At 44.7% G+C, this 19709-nt stretch overlaps 1 protein-coding gene across 1 annotated transcript in view; it reads right to left on the bottom strand.

Annotated features, from left to right (window-relative positions):
- The window catches only part of LOC147709194 (uncharacterized), a 575919-nt gene that overhangs the window by 220811 nt on the left and 335399 nt on the right, over window positions 1-19709 (bottom strand). Inside the window, exons 14-15 of the mRNA XM_086925447.1 lie at window positions 4900-5052; window positions 4089-4267 (exon numbers count right to left, since the gene is read on the bottom strand). Coding sequence (XP_086781573.1) covers window positions 4089-4267; window positions 4900-5052 — 332 coding nt within the window. The remainder of the gene's footprint in view (window positions 1-4088; window positions 4268-4899; window positions 5053-19709) is intronic.

The following is a 19709-nucleotide window of genomic DNA, read 5'->3' as shown; positions in this document are numbered from 1 at the left end:
ATTAAACCAATATTTCTAATATTTATAACAAATGCAATAAATTGACAAAGTTGATTTTTTCGTATTTTTTTTAAAAAAATGGCTTCTAAAAAGTTACTCTTTACCTACCTGAGCTTCCAGTAGGCTAATTTAAAAAACCCTGCCAGTGCTTCTCCTTAATGGGGTGTGAAAACTGCCCCCAGAGTAGAAATAATGGCTTCAGCCTGTTCACTGGAAGACTTGGGTGTGAGGTATGTGATAGATTACAGTTCATGACTTGCAAGGAACCAGGGTGAGACCTTCCCATTCATGACTAGGTGTAAAGGGGGACCTGGGAAAAAGAAGCCTTTTGTTCTGTAGGTCCACTGCAGATAAAAGTATACAAGTATACAAAAAAGTGATGGATGGAATGCTTGAAATAATCTCAGCCACTGGAAATAACTTTAGGCACATCCCAATCCATTGTTATTGTGCACAACATGTAACCTAAGGTTTTGGACCCAGCCAAGTGCAAATCAGTCTTGACCCTGTTCAAATCGGAACAGCCCAGCCCAAAATGCCAATCCAGGTCCTTCCCGAACCAGAACACAAACAACCCAGCACTGGTTTCACCCTAGTTATGGGCTCATCAGCTGGGTACAGCTTGGTTTCAGTGACACAGTATGCACAGAACCAACATCCGGGTGTACCCGTTTCACTTAGGACAACACACTAAAGTATACAAAAAAATGATGGATGGAATGCTTGAAATAATGTCAGCCACTGGTAATTACTCGGGCCGCAACCTAATCCATCTTTATTTTGCACACCATGTCACCTCAGTTTGGAACCAGCTGTATGCAAATCAATCTTGACCCTGTTCCAAAAGAACAGTCCAGCCCGAGCTGCCAAGCCAGGTCCTCCCTGAACCAGAAAACATGCAACCGAGAACCAGTTTCCCCCTCCCCCTAGCTATGGGTGAGGGGGAGAGGGGGCAGCTCACCTCCCCAAAGATAACCCTGGCTGGCACACAAGCTCCTCTGAGGAGCAGAAAGATTCTGTCATGCTGAATTTGCCTCAAAATAGCACACAGTGGGATATGAAACATATAGCCTAGGCACACATAAAAGGCAGTACCAAGAAATGATAGCTGTCTGTAGAGAAACCACACATATAAATGACAAGTGTCTTCAGGATGAAAGGAAAAGGTCTTGTCTGGATCAAGTTGCAATCTTTTAATCCTTTTCAAACAAGAAATAAAGATGGACAAAGCCAGCCGACACGTGTTTCGTCGCACAATGGAGAATTGCTCCGCGACTTCTTCAGGGCCCTTGACCGGTGATAATTCCAACCCGGCCGGACTAATGTGTAGGAAGATGAAGTGGACACGAAACGCAGTGAATTCGGGAGCGGAAGTTACCCACTGCCAGTAATCCACAAGAAAATTAGTACAAGCACGTTCTGAGTTCTAGTGTGTTGATACACATACGGTCATGTGAAGGTCCCTTGACAGGCTGTGTAGTCAATCACGGAATAATTCTTAAAAGTTTCAGTCAGCGTGGACCCTCAGGTTATTCACTCGAAGCCGGGTCACACCGTGGGCTAGCTTGCAGTAATGCACACAGGATGTGCTGGAAAGGTGGGAAAAGTGACTCATTGGAACTTTTTTGTATTGATTTGGGATTGTCTGAGAGTCTCCCCATCCACAGGCTGGTGAAAACTTAAAGCTGCAAAGCTGACACCACACTGACAGCTCATTAGAACACTCTCTGGACCTGCAGTAGAACAGAAAAGGACTGGACTGTGCAGATACCTGCAGTGCTGCACATGCTCCCTCGTGTACCCAGGACTAAGAAGTAGACTCAAAGCATCAGTTGGCTGACCACCTGGGTGGCTATAGGAACACAGCCAGTTGCAAGAGGCCTTATTACTGAAATGCCCAGCTGACCTGTAACAATTGGATCTGGACTGGTCCTGCCGGTGGACTCTGCAAATGTGAGTCCTGGTCACTAAGTGCTGAACCTAACATCCTGGAAGCCTTGGATGTGACCAAGAGCAGCAGCTCCAGAAACTCTAAAAAGTTGATTTTCTGAACTTCCAAGACCTCAGGAGCATCAGCAGGACCTTGTGAGCAGGTATCAGATTTCGAAGCAACTTTATCTGATACAGTTGGAGTCTTTCCCCCAATCAAGTATTTTGAGCTCCATTAAAGTGACTGAGGGTCCGATTAAAATTTCGGCGGGAGGCCTGTCACGGCAGTTCCTGTCAATGCTTTCAGCAGTTTGGTGCAGGGCTCTATAAACATGACGAAGCCCAGCACCAAACTTGGGACCATATTTATCAAGGGATTGCATCACTTTTACAAAAGCAACACAACCCCTACAACGCGATTTATCAAGGCACGCAATGCTCCCTTGCATGGCCCTGAGTAGCATGGTGAATCCAGAGTAATGCAACACAGCACAAATCGATGTGTTGTGTCACTCTGCCCAAGGGAGGCAGTTGATGGGTGGTGTGCAAGTGTTCTCACGCAACACCGTAGGATTTTGATGCATTCCCAGATTTATCATGACTGGTAGACCTGGTAATGCAGCAAAATGCTACTCCTTCACAGGAGAGGAATAAAGAGGACAAATATGTTTATTTCTATGTGTACTGCATTATGCAGCACACATAGTAAGAGGGAAATGTCTCAAGGGATTATGTTTGTGCAGGAAGGTGCCCCTTTATCCAAAAAAACAACCATACGCACCATGGTGCAAGAGTACCTACATTGCCGCTAAGTAGCCTAATGTGCGTCAGTGCTGGAAAAAGGCAAGAATGTAGTGTATTGTGATACATACAGTGCATTCCTGCCCTTTGCCTGTAACTCAGCACAGCAAGTTTTTCATGCTGCTCTGTACTGTGTTACATTTTGATAAATATGGCCCTGGTTGATGTTTTGTTTTCAAAAAGAAAAGCCCAAAATCAGAATTTTCTTTTTGGAAAAAAAAAAGATAATGCCCCCCTTGCCATGTGAGTGATCTCACATGGCAGAGGTGGGCATTTTTGCATGTCACTGTCCCTTATTGACCAGGGTTTGCCTGGTGGTGACAGACAGCATAGGAGCGGCTATATGTTCATCCATCCTAATTTTCTGGATGGACATGTAGCCAATTCTCCAATTCGTCTTACTCCATGAGGCCATCGCAGAAGTTCGGCTACAGCGGTGATGGAGAAGTCACCACCATAGCACACTTATAGTCTCCCGGCATTTAAATCAAGCACACGGACCACTGTGTTGGCAGGGAAAGAACTTCTATATTCGCCTCCAAGTTTTAATAAGGAAATCTTGACCGGGGGAAGGCACAAATAGTATCTGCACAATACGAGGACTTTGGCAGCCACAATATTTGAATTTCCCCTGCTATGAGCTTTTCTTTCCGAAACCAGTGACTACACCAGGACCCTGTCCAGCGAGTATAGGGCGGGAGGATTCAGCCTGCAAGCTGAACGCTAGTAGATTTTGACTTCTATTTCAGAGATTACATCAGATGGTAAAATCTTTGACTGGTACGACATCGCTGGGTGTATGACCAGTGCTCTTTTGTGATCAGCCTGAAATGGTGTGCAGGTCAACTGCAAGCAGTGACTACTGGTTGCTACTTTACTTTTTCTTTGTGCGTTTTGCCTTTAATCTCCAACAATTTGGCGATTCCATATCCCCTAATTAGTTTTTGATCGTTTTGGTGTCATTTTACTCATTACATTTTTTTGCATTTTTCCAAATTGGTTGTGGGATTTTTATTGTGTTGTGATTTGAGTTTACAAATGTTTTGTGCCTGCAGAACACTTTACATATTTTCCCCAGTAAATAAAATAAAATATATGTCTCTTACTCATCGGAATCACTTGCTTTACACACTCACCAACAAATGTATAATATTTAAAAAAAATAATTATAAAGTAATGTTTTATTAAACCTCTCTGATTAACAGTGATGGAGGACAACGATGGCACTGGACAATCCGGCAAACTTTCATTTATTTATTGTAATTATTTAAAAGGTTTCTGTGAAAGACTTTCTCAGTGGCAACCACCTCCCCTACGGTATTCTTTGCGGATTTCAAAATCTCTAAAATACTGCTTACCTGAAAACGTCCATTATGATGCTGTTCAATAATCTTGCTGAAATCACATGTTCCACCACTGGCACAGTCGCACATTTTTATTGTTGGGGTCAGAACCGAACCAGAGTTTTCATCATTGACACGTATGGTCAGCTCAACGGGGTTCCTGTTCCGAGGTGTCCAGGTCAGCAAACCATTGTCTGATGGCCCAAGAATCAAAGGTATGAATATATGAAAATAATAGCTCTAAAACATGTCAACTACATTTTGTCCGCATTGCCTAAGATGTCAGAAGAATGCAGTTTGTGGAAAATATTATGTCAACTGGAAAGTCAAAATTATCATGCCTTCACCGCATGCCAAATGCACTCAGAATGTGTTATTCAGTGGTAAGCATTCGCTATCTGAAGTGTAAACGCAAGGGTGTTTTTTTTGTGTTGGTGGAAAAACCATTAGATCATCCAACTAACACACTGGGAAACTCTAGGCTTTGGTGGGTTTTAAAAATACGACAAAATACCTTCATTCAAGAGAGTGTGGTAATCCTGATTCAGGTGCAAATCTGGGTTTGGCACAGTTTATGTGTGGAAATTGCCACAATATTTTGAAGTTTTTCTGACTGGGTGAAAGCATGCAGCATTACCATGTTAGCCTCATTCGCTGGCAATGATTTCCTGTATAATACTGTAACATCGTTTTACTGTTGTCCTTTAAAAGAGGGCCCTGTCGCATAGATGTTCATGTCGTAAAATAGATATACTCCTGTAGATACATTTCTAACATATTAATTTGTTTAACAAGTACAAAAATTTGACATGTGAAACAAACTTACCTTTTCTAATCGATGCTCCTAGAGGTGCAGGGTCAACCAAAGAATACGTGATAGTGTCATTGTTGGGATCCACTGCAGGAAAAGCTGTGCTTGTAAAAACATTCACTTCAACCTTAAGCACAAAGGAACCAACGAACACCGGGGGGCCACTCCCTATTGAGAAGTCATAATAATAAATACATGTTTATTCGAAGATGTGCTGCTATGTTTGAGTATAGAGTTGCTATTTCTTTAAATTCACAAAAACTATAAGAAATCCACAAAGAAAGCTCTGTCAGGTGAAGGTTTCAATGACAATTCTTGGAAATTCATGTGATTTTCCAATCAGTATCCCTTATACAGTTTTGTCTAGTGAGAACTCCACACGTAGGCTAGCATTATGCATATCACTTTTATTGCCAGCTCCCTGCAGCACTTCAAAGTATTACATCACCAACACAAAAATTCCAGCACTTTGAATGTTCCATTAACATATATAAACTCTGTCATAGCAGCCATCTTCCCCTTTCGTTTGCTGCTCCTTGACAGATAAGTATTGTTAATTAATGTAAATTGATACTTGTATAGCGCACTACTCACCCGCAAGGGTCTCAAGTGGCTTGTACGAATAATTCATGTATTAATGTATTCTTGTATTTAAGGTAAATAATTGTAGTTATATTAAGTAAATGGTTTAAAAAGATAACTGTATTAGGAAATGTTTTTGTATGAACAATGTTTCTCGTGTAATTCTTAAAGTATTCTGTGATTTGGATTTAGATTAATCAATCTATGGGTTTTGAGCAAATTACTTAGGTAGTTTGCAGGCATAGGTTAGATGCTAGTGTGTGATTTAGGCATTTTTAAGTGCGTGTGATTGAGGTATTTTTAAGTAAACTTCAGTAAAGGGAAAAGAGAAATACGGTTACGCCACAAGTGCTTTGATTTGATTTGATTTGAATAAAATTTATATCGCGCAGACAATAACCCGAAGGCATCAAGGCGCCTAACAAAGCATATCATTAACATAGGCATGACACCATTACAGATAAGCCTGCACAAAGAGATGCGTCTTCAGAGCACTTCTGAATGCCTGAAGAGTGGGTAGGGATCTTAGTTCCAGTGGGAGGGCATTCCCCCACTTGGGCGCCAAGGTGGAAAAAGCCCTGCCGCCCCATTTAGCTCTTCTGACGCGAGGGACTGACAGGAGAAGTCTATTAAAGGAACGCAAGTCCCTAGAAGGAATATAGCGGGACAGGATAGATCCTACACCAGTGGAACTGTTTTTGGCAAGGGCCCTATAGGTCATGCATAGGGTCTTGAAATGGATACGGTCCTCAACAGGGAGCCAGTGTAACAGCTTTCTGGCCGCTGTGGCCGAGGCACGCTTGGGAAGATCCAGCACAAACCTGGCAGCAGCGTTCTGGACTACCTGCAAGCGCTGTAGTAGACTTTTATTCAGTCCCGTATACAGCGCATTGCAGTAGTCCAGCCGGGAACCAATGAGGGCAACTGCCAGCTGTCTTCTTGCCTGCAGGGATAGATAGTGCCTGATTCTCCTCAGAATGTGGATGATGCCCCAACAGGTAGAGATGGTTCTACTAACCTGTTTATCTAGGTTGAGGGCAGGATAAATCATGACCCCCAGATTTTTTGCAGAGGAGGTAGGGGAGGGGCAAAATCCTAATGAGTCTGGCCACCAGCAAGATGACCATACGTCATCTTTCCCTCCAAACACCATCACCTCCATCTTCTCCCCATTTAGTTTTGATGAATTGTGAATCATCCATTGTCCGACTGCCTCCATACAAGATCTAAAATTGGAGGCAGTCGGGGCACCAGACTGGGAGAGAGAGACAAGGATCTGGGTGTCATCCGCATAGGATACTATCTCTATCCCATATGATCTGATAAGCCTGGCAAGTGGGGTCACATAGATGTTGAATAGGGTCGGACTAAGAGCCGACCCCTGGGAAACCCCACATTGCACAGGCAGGGACGGACATAGATACTCCCCCAACTTCACTCTTTGCACTCGATGACTGAGGAAAGAGGTGAGTAGATCTAAGGCTGAACCCTGAATCCCAACCTCCCTCAGCCGAGCTGTTAACACTGAGGGAGAGAGGGTATTGAAGGCCGCCGTCAGATCCAAAAGGATCAGGAGGGGGGTCTGGCCCCCATCAACACGCGTGCGGATGTTATCCAATACTATGGTGAGGGCCGACTCGGTGCTGTGTTCCCTCCTGAAGCCATGTTGGGAAGAGTCAAGACAGCCCAAACTCTCTACAAATGCAGCAAAATGTTTATTAAGATGTGCTTCCAGCATCTTTGCTGGAGCAGGGAGCAGAGATATGGGCTGAAAGTTTTTTAGTTTTTTGGTTTGCGGTGTAGTTAGAAGTCCTGGGTAGGCTGGGGGAGAGTGTTGTGTCTAAAGCTGCCAAGGGTTCAGATTGCTATGTGTGACATTTTCATACTTCCAGTGTAATTGTGAGTGACATTTCAACGATTATGAGTGACACTTTCTCAAGAGCAAAATCACGGAAAGAAGACGAGGTAAACATTTAAATATCAGAAATTACACCATTTGAGCAACAAGAAACTGAAAAGATCTGAAAACTGCTGCAAAGCACCAGAAATGAAAGTGTGACTGCAGTTCTCAGTAACAGAGGGCATAAACAGCAGCTGCTCAGAAGATGATATTATTAATCTGATCATTCATGACCACACAGCATCCTATGAACACACAGTATCCCAAAAAGCAAATTTTATATCATAGCAAGTGCAGGTAAGCGATTTTCTGTCTCTCAGTCTCAAGCACGTAAGCTGGCAGGTTTTCTGACTTCTTATGTGTCACATTTTCATGATTTCACTGTACATATGAGTGACATTCAATGGCAACATGTGACAACATGTGTAACACATACAGTGACACTTCCACAAGTCAAATCAAGCAATGAAGTGCATTGAAATAAATAAAGATCCGAAATTACACACTTTCAAGTAATGAGAAGTTTCAAAAAGATATTGAAACGACTATAAAATACCTGAAAAGGAAGTTCACTCACCTACTGCCCCTTTCTAAGATGATCGTACTGTCATCTGTCAGGGGTTCAGTGCTGCAGAGAGTGGTGGCCTCTAAATGCGGCCTCAATAGGTACTCACTTAGGATTGCCACTTTTTGCAAAAAAAATACCAGCCATCATTCATTTAACAGTTTGCTAAGGCCTTGACTTAATTTTTTATGGAACTTTATATGAATTGTCCGTATTAATTTTTGAAATACACTTTCTATCTTTGTTTACATTATCAGTCAGGTGTTCTTAGGGCAGCTTGGGAACACATTGTATAACCTTTTTATATCATATGCACGGTTTAAAGTATGTACAAATATGGGTAAAATACCTTTTGTATTTGCCAAGATATTAAAACGCTTACTGTACTGGTGTCGGTTTTCTAATGCAGTTTTCTCTGATAATTTAGCTGAATGCTGTTGGTGCTGGCATGATAGTAGATAGGCTGAAGCAGTGGTTATCCTTACTGGGGCTCAGTACTGCAGTGTGTTCTGGCATTCATTACTCTGGACTGCTTTCCTTTAACTTAGGCATCATGCAGGTGCTCACTACACCGGACGCTGAGGCAGGAAATTGACAATCAGACAATGCACTAGTTGGGCATGTGCGTTGCTGGGCCGGCGGACCAACAATTAGATGATGATGCCATGTTGTAGCCAGTGTATGCCGACAGGTCCCCTTGGCTCCTACCCTGGCATTTGCATTCCGGGGTGACGGTGACTCCAGAGCGGCCGAGGCCAATCAGGCGCCATGCTGCTGAGTGATGCTGCCCACGTTCAACACCAGTAAATATGCGCAGCACCGTCCACACACACTGAGTGAGTTCATGCGCTGGGACGAGGACAGGACAGTGACTCAGTCTGCCCCCGGCGCGCGGCAATCCATTCTCCGGTCGAGTTCCCGCTTAAGTTCCTACCAATCCCAACCTCACTTCCTACATCCAGGATGTGAGGTCACATCCCTCCCCCTCCCCGGCGGCAGTGCACCAGTAGGCAACTACTGCTGAGGGCAGGCCCCGCCCGCCGCGGGTTACAGTGTCTGAATGGGCAAAGGCCTGCCATTAGGCTGGTTGACGTTAGGGCTGTAGTGAGTGACTCAGCCGCGCCAGTGCTCGCGATCGCGCCACGGGTGGGAATTTCAGAAATACATTTTTAAGATAGATTGTAGCAGCAGCAGTAGTACACAAGATCATCTTTAACTATAGGAATCTGAGAGTCACAGAGGTCGGCGCGCACTAGCAGCAGTCTGGCGTTGCCACTTCAGCGCGGTTGGTACAGAGCAAAGACAGTGCCATTAAAATGTGTGACAAAGCATTTCAGTGCGGTGTTGCGGAACACCACACTGAAATGCGTTAGTCACATCCGTTGCGTGATACTTGGCAGACCTGACAACGGGTTCCACAGGAACAGATTATTCCTTGATGGTGCCCGTAGGGTGAGTGACGACGTCACGCTTACGTGCATGATGGACACTTTGAAGAAGTTGATCTGAGCAATACTGATGGCCTGAAGCTAATGCTCGGCCATCAGTGTAAAGTATATTTGAGTGTTAGCCTACCAACTGCCAAAACAGCTGTTTCTATCAGCATGCAGTGAGGGAGGTGGCACACTAGAACCGGTAGAACTATTTTAGGATTTAAAGGTGTTATGAAGATCAGAGTCTGTCGTTTTGTTGTGATCGGAGGTAAGAGTTAGTTTTGTTTGAAATAGTAAGGAGTTTTTGAGTTGAAACATAATTCAAAAAGTTTTAAAAAATTGAATAAAATTGGAACATAAGAAAGAAAAGTAAAAATTATTGTAAGAGTGTTAGACTTGGCACCATTGGCTTGGTTCTCCCCTCCATGTTTTTGTTGTTGAATCTTATGTTTTTGCTGGTTTTAAATGCTTTTGGCCACTGTGCCACTGCTAACCAGCACCACAGTGCAAGTGCTCCTTGTGGTAAATTGATGTATGGATTAGTGACTCCATGTTTGGCTTGTTTGTTTTACTTGTCAGACTCTAGTACAGTGCACTGCGTGTGCCCAGGGCGTGTAAATCAAAGGCGGCTGGTGGGCGTGCAGCACTGATTTTTCCACCAGAGCAGCTTGTAAAGTGTGTCTCAGGCCTGCAATTGCAGAGCCTGTGTGCAGTCTGATACTGCCATGTTGACTTGGCAGGTGCACCCACTTGCCAGCCCCTAAACCTTCCCTTTTCTACACATTAGTCACCCCTAAGGTAGGCCCAAGGGCAGGGTGCATTGTTGGTAAAAAATAGGACATGCCCTGATGTGTGTGGTATGTCCTGATGGTGAATTACAGCCATTTTAGTTTTTCACTATTGTAAGGCTACCTGTTCCCCATAGGCCAGAATTTTATAATCCTAACTGACTTAGGGAACAAGGTAGAAATTCGAGTTTAGTATGCCTGAACTCAGAATGATAAAATAGATCTTTTAGTGAAGTTGGTTTTAACATTCTGTGTTTGAAAATATCACTTTTAGAAAGTAGATATTTTCTTGCCTGGGGGGCGCTAGGTGGCGCACTAGCAAGATTGCCGCACTGAGGTGAGGCTCCTGCAGCCCAGTGTTCTAATCCTATTATTTATCCTGCTTGGTGGCCTCAAAAAACATCTAAAACCGCTGCCTACTGAAAGACCTGTACCCCACGCAGACTCGCTGCCAGTTTGGAAGAAATCGGCCTCACCCCGCGTGAACTATGGCATGCTAAAGCCTGGGCCGAGAGACAACGTGTGAGGACCAGGAGAGCAGGCAGGGTCGCAAAGGCTAACTGAGGCCGTGGATGTGTCAAGGACTCGAAGGCCTACTTGAAAAGAAAGTGCGGTGGGAGCGGAAACGGTGCGGTCTTACCCTGTGCCTGAACGGAATGTGCCTGAAGACGGGTGCTGCTGGACGCTGGGACCGTGCAGCGCTCGCTGGACTGTGCTGCTGGTGAGGTGGAGGGCGACAGGGAAATGAAAAGTACCGCAGGTGTTGCGCTGTAGAAGTCGGTGGCCCGTGCTGTGGGGAGATTGAGGGTGGCGTTGGGGCAATTATCAGCGCATCGCTGCCCTGACTTGACCTGAGGGGTCTTTGGGGCTACGGACGGATTGAAGGTGAGGCGGCCGCGTGAACCAGCGGCGAGCACTGCAGCTGCCCCCCTGCCGCGACCTGCATGAAGACTAGGCACTTGTAGTGGAGAGTAACGGTACGGTTCACAATCCGACCGCAGTGAGGAGGGGGCGCAGAAGTTGGGTGGTGTACCCCCCTCATATAGCTGAGTGGTTAGAAGTGGACAACTAGCCCACTGAGGCGCTGGCTTTTGCTGGGGGCTGCTGGAGGCGCCATTTTGAAAGCAGGAATGGCGGGAAGACAGCCCGGCAGCCTGGAGAGTTTATTGATGACCAGTGGTGTGGTCTTCTGCCGGAACCAGCGTATCTGAGAGAGACCCTGCTGGAGGGAGGTTGACCGGCGTTGGCGGCCCTAACTCCCTGACCACGGTGAGCAGCGCAGGAGCCCAGTTGACCGTTGACCAGGGCACTGAATTAAGCATCTGCTGAATGTAAAAATCTGGAGATTCTGGGGGAATACGGTAACAGGACTCAGCTGCATTTGAGAGGTCCCTGTTGGTTGTGGGGCCCTCTTCTGCCCACTGTGACATTCCGAGGAGCGACGCAAACTGTGGTGTTCCTAGCAGTTGCTGCGTCTGAGCGCTATCGGATATTTGTGTAAGCTTAGGGGGTGGACCGCCCATGAATTATAGAGACCGCGACGTGGCCCTAAGGGCGCAACGGAGTAAGCAGACTGTGTCGTACGACGGGAACACATTATCCATCTATCCAGATTTTACACCCATGCTACAGGAGGAACAGCGAAAGTTTCTGGATGTTAAAAACAAGCTGAGGAAAGCACAGATAGATTACGCGCTGCTGTGCCCGGCGAGACTCCGTGTCTCGCATCAAGGCAAACAAAGATTCTTTTCAAAACCGCAACAAGTGGAGGGCTCCCTCAAGTCTGTGAAACGCACAAGCCGGGCGGATGGTGCTGAAGCTGCATTGCTGCAATCTGTATCGACGTGAGCTGAGGAGTACTCGCAGTGAAGCACGTCACCATTGTCAAGATAAGACTGCAATTTTGAGTTAGTGGTATAAATGATTCGGAATGGGGTTCGTACTAACGGACGGTAAGATACATGTGATGTTGGTCTAATAAGCTACAATTACTGCACACTGGGCACCCCGGACTCACATGGGGCCCGATTATTCCATCTGGATTGGGTTCGATGGGAGAGGGGCTATTGTGTTGCCACCCTGACATGACCCCCAATGGGTGTACCCCAAGACTTGTCCACCACAGGGCACATAGGGACTCTGCAGTGGGGGTGGGAGGGAGAATGATGCTGGCAAGTTGGGGTTGCTTCAGTGGGTGGTGGGTGGTACTGGGGGGATATGTTTCAGACTGCAACAAGGGGGGGGTTGGGAGGGGAGGGTGAATGGTGGGATTGTTGTATTGTATGTAGGCATCAGAATGTCACTTGCTGGAGGGGTGAGAGGTGGTCATTTGAAGTATTCAGTAGAAGTTACAAGCGTTTTACAGGAATGTTATATGTTGGTACAAGTTGTCTGGGTAGCATTCAATATATATTTTACCGAATAGGGCGAGATCTCTGGGAGTGAGCCTAGTGTAAGTTCTGAGGCCCTGAATGTTATGACGTGGAACGTTAGAGGCCTGGGGGCCCACGAAAAAAGAGACACATATTGGCTTATCTAGATAGGCATCGAGTGCACATAGCTATGATACAAGAAACTCATTTCGCACCACAGAGATCTAACAACTTTGCAAGTGGATGGGCGGAACATAGAGTATTCTCCTCTTACTCCACATACGCGTGGGGAGCAGCAATCCTCATAAAGAAGTGGGTACCATTCCACCTAGCGGCCACTTCATGCGATCCACAGGGTAGCTATTGCATACTATGGGGGAGACTAGGGTCTGAATCCCTCACGCTGGCCTGCTGTTACGGGCCAAATACTGATGACCGAGCTATTTTACATCACTGTGGGCCAAAATATTGGAAGTGGGCTCTACTCACATAATTTGGGGGGGGGGTGATTTTAATGTCACGCTTCACCCCAGGCTGGATAGATCACATCTTGCTCCACACCACTGCACTAAATCGCAGGCGATGCTGAATGACACTATGGACACCTACCAATTGACTGATGCATGGAGGTACATTCACCCTAATACGCAGGAGGGCATGCACTACAGGTCACAGGCAGCAACATGGGCACGGCTTGATTATTGGTTGGTTTCCCGAGGATTGGCCCCTGCGTTATCACAAGTGAGACATCTGGCTAGAGCGTACTCAGATCATGCCCCGGTTCTGCTCACGCTTTCTTCCCGGGATCTTGCTATGCCGTGAAGTGGGTGGCGACTACATGCACCTATCCTACTTGACACTGTATTTCAGGATAAATTGCTAGAAGAAATACAGGAATTCTTTGAACGTAACAAAGGCTCGGTAGACAGTTTTGAAATCATCTGGGAGGCATTTAAGGTCACGATTCATGGGTTTAGCATATCGAAAGGATCTCGGGTCCTGAAAGATATATTCCACTCCATTCGAAAATTGGAGCTAGAGCTCAAGGCACTGGACGGTGAACTGGCAGTGGGCCCAAATGGAGACCCTGAGGCAAAATTTAGAAACACACTCACAGAGTACATGGACATGGCACAAAGAGAGGTGTGGTTTCGGGGCAAATATAGGGTAGCCAGGAGTTATGGAGAAGGTGAACGACCAGGTAAGGTCCTGGAACAACTAGTTAGAAAACCTCACTGTGCTAATTATGTCCTGCAATTTGAGGATTTAGACAGGATAGTCTATAGAGACACGGCCACTATTCTTCACGCCTTTACGCGCCATTATCATCGGCTTTACACCGCGAATAGAGTGGATGCTCTGCATCTGGACAATTTTCTGGGGGGCGTGGCGCTGGGCTGGCTAAGCGATGGGCAGAGGAAATTCCTATGCACCCCTTTTGAATTAGATGAGGTTAAGGAAGCCATCATGAGTATGCAATCCGGGAAGCCCACTGGGACTGATGGCATCCCAGTAGAATTCTACAAAACATATATTGGCCTTATGGCCCCCATTTTTCGTGAGGTATATGAGGAATCATTAGAAATGGGTAGCCTCCCGGCCTCAATGAGGGAAGGCCTCATAATTTCATTGTTGAAGCCAGGTAAACCGCCACAACAATGTGACTCCTACCCGGGTCTGTTGTTGGAGACCTTGATCCTCCTGACCCACCGAGGTTTGTGCCCAGACGGGCCACCTTCCATAGTCTGAGGACACTATGAGCCATCTTGAACAATGTTTCACAAGACCTATGGCTGCAGTTTTTTTAGATGCCATAAAGGTCTTTGACTCTATCGAGTGGGACTATATTTTTGGTGTGATGCTGAGAATGGGCGTCCACCCCTCTTCCTCTCGTGGATTAAGCTGTTATACCATTTGCCGAGAGCTAAGGTTTTGATTAATCGGCATGTCTTGCAAACATTCCAAATCACTAGAGACACCCGCCAAAGATGCCCGCTTTTCCCATTACTCTTTGCTATCGCAGTGGAACCGCTGGTGGCAAAACTGAGGCAACACCACAATGATAAGGCCCGTAGATGCAATTTGTGTCAAATACTTGTCTCTCTCTATGCGGATGACATCACCCTTTACATTTGTGACCCACAGCAGAATCTGAACCCGGTGCTTAGGGAATTTATAGTATTTGGGAAATTATCAGGAATACAAAACTATTGGGGGAAATCAAATATTTTTCCACTAATGCCGGAGACAACCCGCTTCCCGTTGGACTACCCTTTAGAATGGTGTGACGAGGAACTGAAATATCTGGGAATACGAGTTAATAGGGATAGGGGGGAACTCATGAGACTGAACTATGCTATGACCATGACCCGCATAAAGGAATATGTTACCCGATGGGTAGCTTTACCACTCTCCGTGGTGGGCCGAGCATCCTTGATTAAGATGGTGATACTCCCCCAGCTGCTTTATCTCTTTCTCAATATACCATACTATCCTGTTTTTTTCCTCTTCAAAACTATGAGAACGGAACAGATACGCCTATTGTGGGGAAGTAAACAGCCGAGGCTGCAGTGGAGCGTGCTGACAAGGCCCTACTCACAGGGTGGGTTTGGGGTACCAAACTTTGAATCATACTACATGAGCACGCAAGCCCACTATGCTTGGTTTTGGGTAACACAACCAAGATACATGCCACAAGTTGCGGCGGAACACTGCCTAGCGCACCCCACACCTGTAGATGGTGTCATATGTGATAATGTGAGTGCTAGGGACAGGATAACGACGACCCTTACATGTACGATTTCAGTCTGGCAATGCATAGGACATATGCCGGGCACATCCATGCTCTACTCTCCATTGCTGCCTCTCACTTATCACCCGAGCATGCCTCTCTTGCAGGAAACCATATTCCACAACTTTTAAAAACGTACAAATATTCACACCTAGGGGGACTTATTCCATAATGGCCTATTCCGAACTCTGGAACAGATGTTCCAGAATACACAGCAGACCCCGATGGACACTTTTTTGCATATCCGGCTTAAACACGGGATCCGCTCGCTGACCCCGGATTTTCCAGCTGAACCACAAGCACTAACACCATTACAGCTGATACTGCAGTGCACAACAGCTAGACATCTGGTATCCTTGATCTATCGTACAGTACACACACAGAGAGAAGTCCCAGCCACTTTGTCCCGTACACGGTGGGGGGAGGAGTTGGGCATTGCCCTGACTGATCATCATTGGGAATTCTGTTATTCGCAGACTGAACAGGTCTCGGCCAGCAGTAGGCTCCGTATAATTCATTATAAATTCCCACACAGACTATTACACCCCTGCTAAGCTGCATACATTTGGTCTAAGGGACTCGGATAGATGTGATAGGTGTCGGGCCGAAGGTGCGGACTTTCTCCATCTGGTGTGGGAATGTCCTGGGATATATGAGTACTGGAAACGGGTCTGTCAATGATGATAAATATGCATGTTGACCCCACCCCATTGATGACCCTGTTAGGATATGTTAAGACTTTACGAGCTGAGCACCGCAAATTTGTAGCCCTTGTGCTACTCATGGCTAAGAGAAGAGTGGCCTGTCGTTGGGGGAGGAGGCGGGCACCCAAACTTAAGAGCTGGATCGATGATTTGATGATCTTCCAGGAGAGGCTTGCAACATATGCTGAATTGTTGCCTATAGCCTCCTGGCCCGGGGATATATGGGCCCCGCTAACATGCTACCTGATTGCACATCCGTGCAACCCCCCATAAACTTGTGTGACTACATTAATGCATACGAGACACAGGAGATTGCTCTGGTGGGATGGGGGAGATGCCATTGTATATCACGGGGAGATGGAGTGTGGGTGACCTGCATTCTTGGCACCTGTAGGACTTGAAATCAATGCTATTGCAGATGAAATGGTGGGATAGATCACACAGGAGAGGGAGGATGGAACTGTAAACTGATTGAATGTTCATTTCAGAACCTGTTATGTGGTGCACAGGAGCTCACTAGAATGGCAAGTATTCGGGGCCTGGACTTATACAACATGAGAAAGAAACTACTACCATGTAACTTGAAGGTTTAAAAAATCACACCAATGTACCAATTATTGTTCCATGCCTACTGTTGATGCTAATGTAACTGTTTGTCTATGACTGAAAAAATTATAAACAGACTTAAAAAAAAAAAATATATATATATATATATTGATATACTGGGAGGGTTTGAGGTGTTCCAGAATAGGACAGGCGCACTCCCTAGTGACCGCACATTATCGTGTTGCAGAGTGTAAGAATCCAGGCAAGGGGGCGGGCGGTAATCCCTCTTAACCGCTCAAAGGTGGATTACAGATCCACACTAAATCGTACAAAAACAACAAGTGCCCCTGCTCTAGGAAAATATTTGTAAAGACTCGGTAAGGTCAGGTTGTGATACAGCAGTAAATTGCGCACATCAATGGTGTTTCAGAATCCACAGTAAGAAAGTTCAAAGGGGTAGAGTCTTTGTTATAGAAAACAAATTTATTGTTCCTCTTGTTCTGGCCAACACGTGTTTCATCGCAGGGAAACAGGCTGCGAATCTTCAGGGCCTTTGGATAGAAAAACCGGAAGTAGTCTTAAGGCCAAAAGTATTAGTATTGCGCTATAAAAGCGTGGTCAAGTGATTCCTTACAAAGTATGAAAGGAAAGACCTTGCCCGGGAGGAGAAGAGTTTTAAAGCTGATGCGCTGAAAAACGGGTAATAACGGCGGGTACACCGTTTTACGAAGAACGGCACCGGGAACTACAGGAGGGAGATCGAATTTTCTAAGGTGTACCCGCCTTTATTACCCGTTTTTCAGCGCATCAGCTTTAAAACTCTTCTCCTCCCGGGCAAGGTCTTTCCTTTCATACTTTGTAAGGAATCACCTGACCACGCTTTTATAGCGCAATACTAATACTTTTGGCCTTAACACTACTTCCGGTTTTTCTATCCAAAGGCCCAGAAGATTCGCAGCCTGTTTCCCTGCGATGAAACACGTGTTGGCCAGAACAAGAGGAACAATAAATTTGTTTTCTATAACAAAGACTCTACCCCTTTGAACTTTCTTACTGTGGATTCTGAAACACCATTGATGTGCGCAATTTACTGCTGTATCACAACCTGACCTTACCGAGTCTTTACAAATATTTTCCTAGAGCAGGGGCACTTGTTGTTTTTATATATATATATATATATATATATATATATATATATATATATATATATATATATATATATATATATAAATATATATATATATATATATTCACAGAAAAAACCATAGGTTATAGTGGATATATAGTTAGGAATTTGCATTTACAAAACCTTGAAAATTCAATGAAAAAACCATAGGTTATAGGCCATATATAGTTAGGAATTAGCATTTACAAAACCTTATTTTACTCGCATAAAACCATTGAAATTCCATATATAGTTAGCTAACTATAAGCGCTAACTATATATCGCGCACCCGCAATCCACTGCTGATGATGTCACATATTACATCATTCATGACATGGTCAGTGACATCACTGATGACATCACTGATCAAAACAACCAGTGATTGTATGTGTCTGTAAAGTTTAAATATGTTTCACATATTGAAGAATGAGTGGATGTATAAGTGTCTGGATGAAGAATTTAGTAGGTGCATGACTGACTGTATGAGTGAGTGATTAAATGTGTCTCACTGAGTACATGGGTTAGTGACTAAACTGTCTTAATTCGTGCATCAGTATGTTTGTTGTTGTGTAAGCTGCTGCATGTGTTGATCAGTAGCTATAAGAGTGGCCATATGGGTTATTGATTGGTTGCCCAAATATTTGAATGGGAGGCTGAGTGTGTGTGTGGGTGGCTGGGAGGTGCGTGACTCTGTGCATAGATGTGTAAGCAGTTGATTCACTAGGAGTATGAGTTCAAGAGTGCATGTGGAAACAGCTATATGGGCGGTTGACTGTGCATGGGTGTGTTGGTGAGTGAATGGATTTCTCATTGCTACATGTGCAAGTAAGTACGTATGTAAAACACAATACATGTGAGAGTTGAGATATATAAATAACTGAACATAAGAGCCAGTGAATGTGTGAGTGGCTGTATCGATCACTGTGAGCTTGTATCAGGGATTATATAAGAGAGTAAATATGTGTTATTATATGTTTGAATAAGTAAGATGTGTATAACTGTATAGTTGAGGAAATGGAGGTGTGATTGATTCTTTGCATGACTGACTAGGTGTGTGAGTAACTCCATGGATGAGTGACAGTCTGTGAGTGTCTGTTTATACTGAGTGTATGTAAGGTTATATTAGAGTCTGAAGAGGTTCATTGTATTATCACATGAGTGATGTGATCAGTGATGACAAATGAGATGTCATCAGTGATGTCATTTGAGTTGTCATCAGTGATGTCATTTGAGATGTCATCATTGATATCATTTGAGTTGTCATCAGTGATGTCATTTGAGATGTCATCAGTGATGTCATCAGTGATGTCACTGACCATGTCATGAATGATGTAATATGTGACATCATCAGCAGTGGATTGCGGGTGCGCGATATATAGTTAGCGCTTATAGTTAGCTAACTATATATGGAATTTCAATGGTTTTATGCGAGTAAAATAAGGTTTTGTAAATGCTAATTCCTAACTATATATGGCCTATAACCTATGGTTTTTTCATTGAATTTTCAAGGTTTTGTAAATGCAAATTCCTAACTATATATCCACTATAACCTATGGTTTTTTCTGTGAATTTCATTGGTTTTTTAATAGCAAATATGAAAAGCTTTAAAATGTCAAGTACGTGATAGATAAAAACATTTTCGTATTTATGCACGCTGATGTGCTTTGAACGCTGCCCCCCCCCTCCCCTCCGTTGTAATCCGTCGTACCTCCTTGTCTCTCCATTTGATTGATTGTTGTCCAAGCATTTACTGTTTTAGAATTGGTTCTCTTTGGATCATTCTCTATTTACAAACAAGCACAAAGTCGCAATACTCTGTTTAGTCTTTGCAGATAGTGAAAAATCGTGTAAAAAAAATAAAAGTAATCGAGCAAAATCAGTAGGCCACTAATTGGATCTCTTTTTGACCTCGCTAAAATAGAAATATTAGGAACAACCCTTCTTGAGAAATACGAAAATAGTGAGATGAACTGAGTTCC

Source organism: Lissotriton vulgaris, chromosome 6, assembly GCF_964263255.1.
Source record: "Lissotriton vulgaris chromosome 6, aLisVul1.2, whole genome shotgun sequence".
Lineage (NCBI taxonomy): Eukaryota > Metazoa > Chordata > Amphibia > Caudata > Salamandridae > Lissotriton > Lissotriton vulgaris.
The sequence above is the reverse complement of the archived record's forward strand: the minus strand, read 5'-3'. Positions and strand labels throughout refer to the sequence as shown.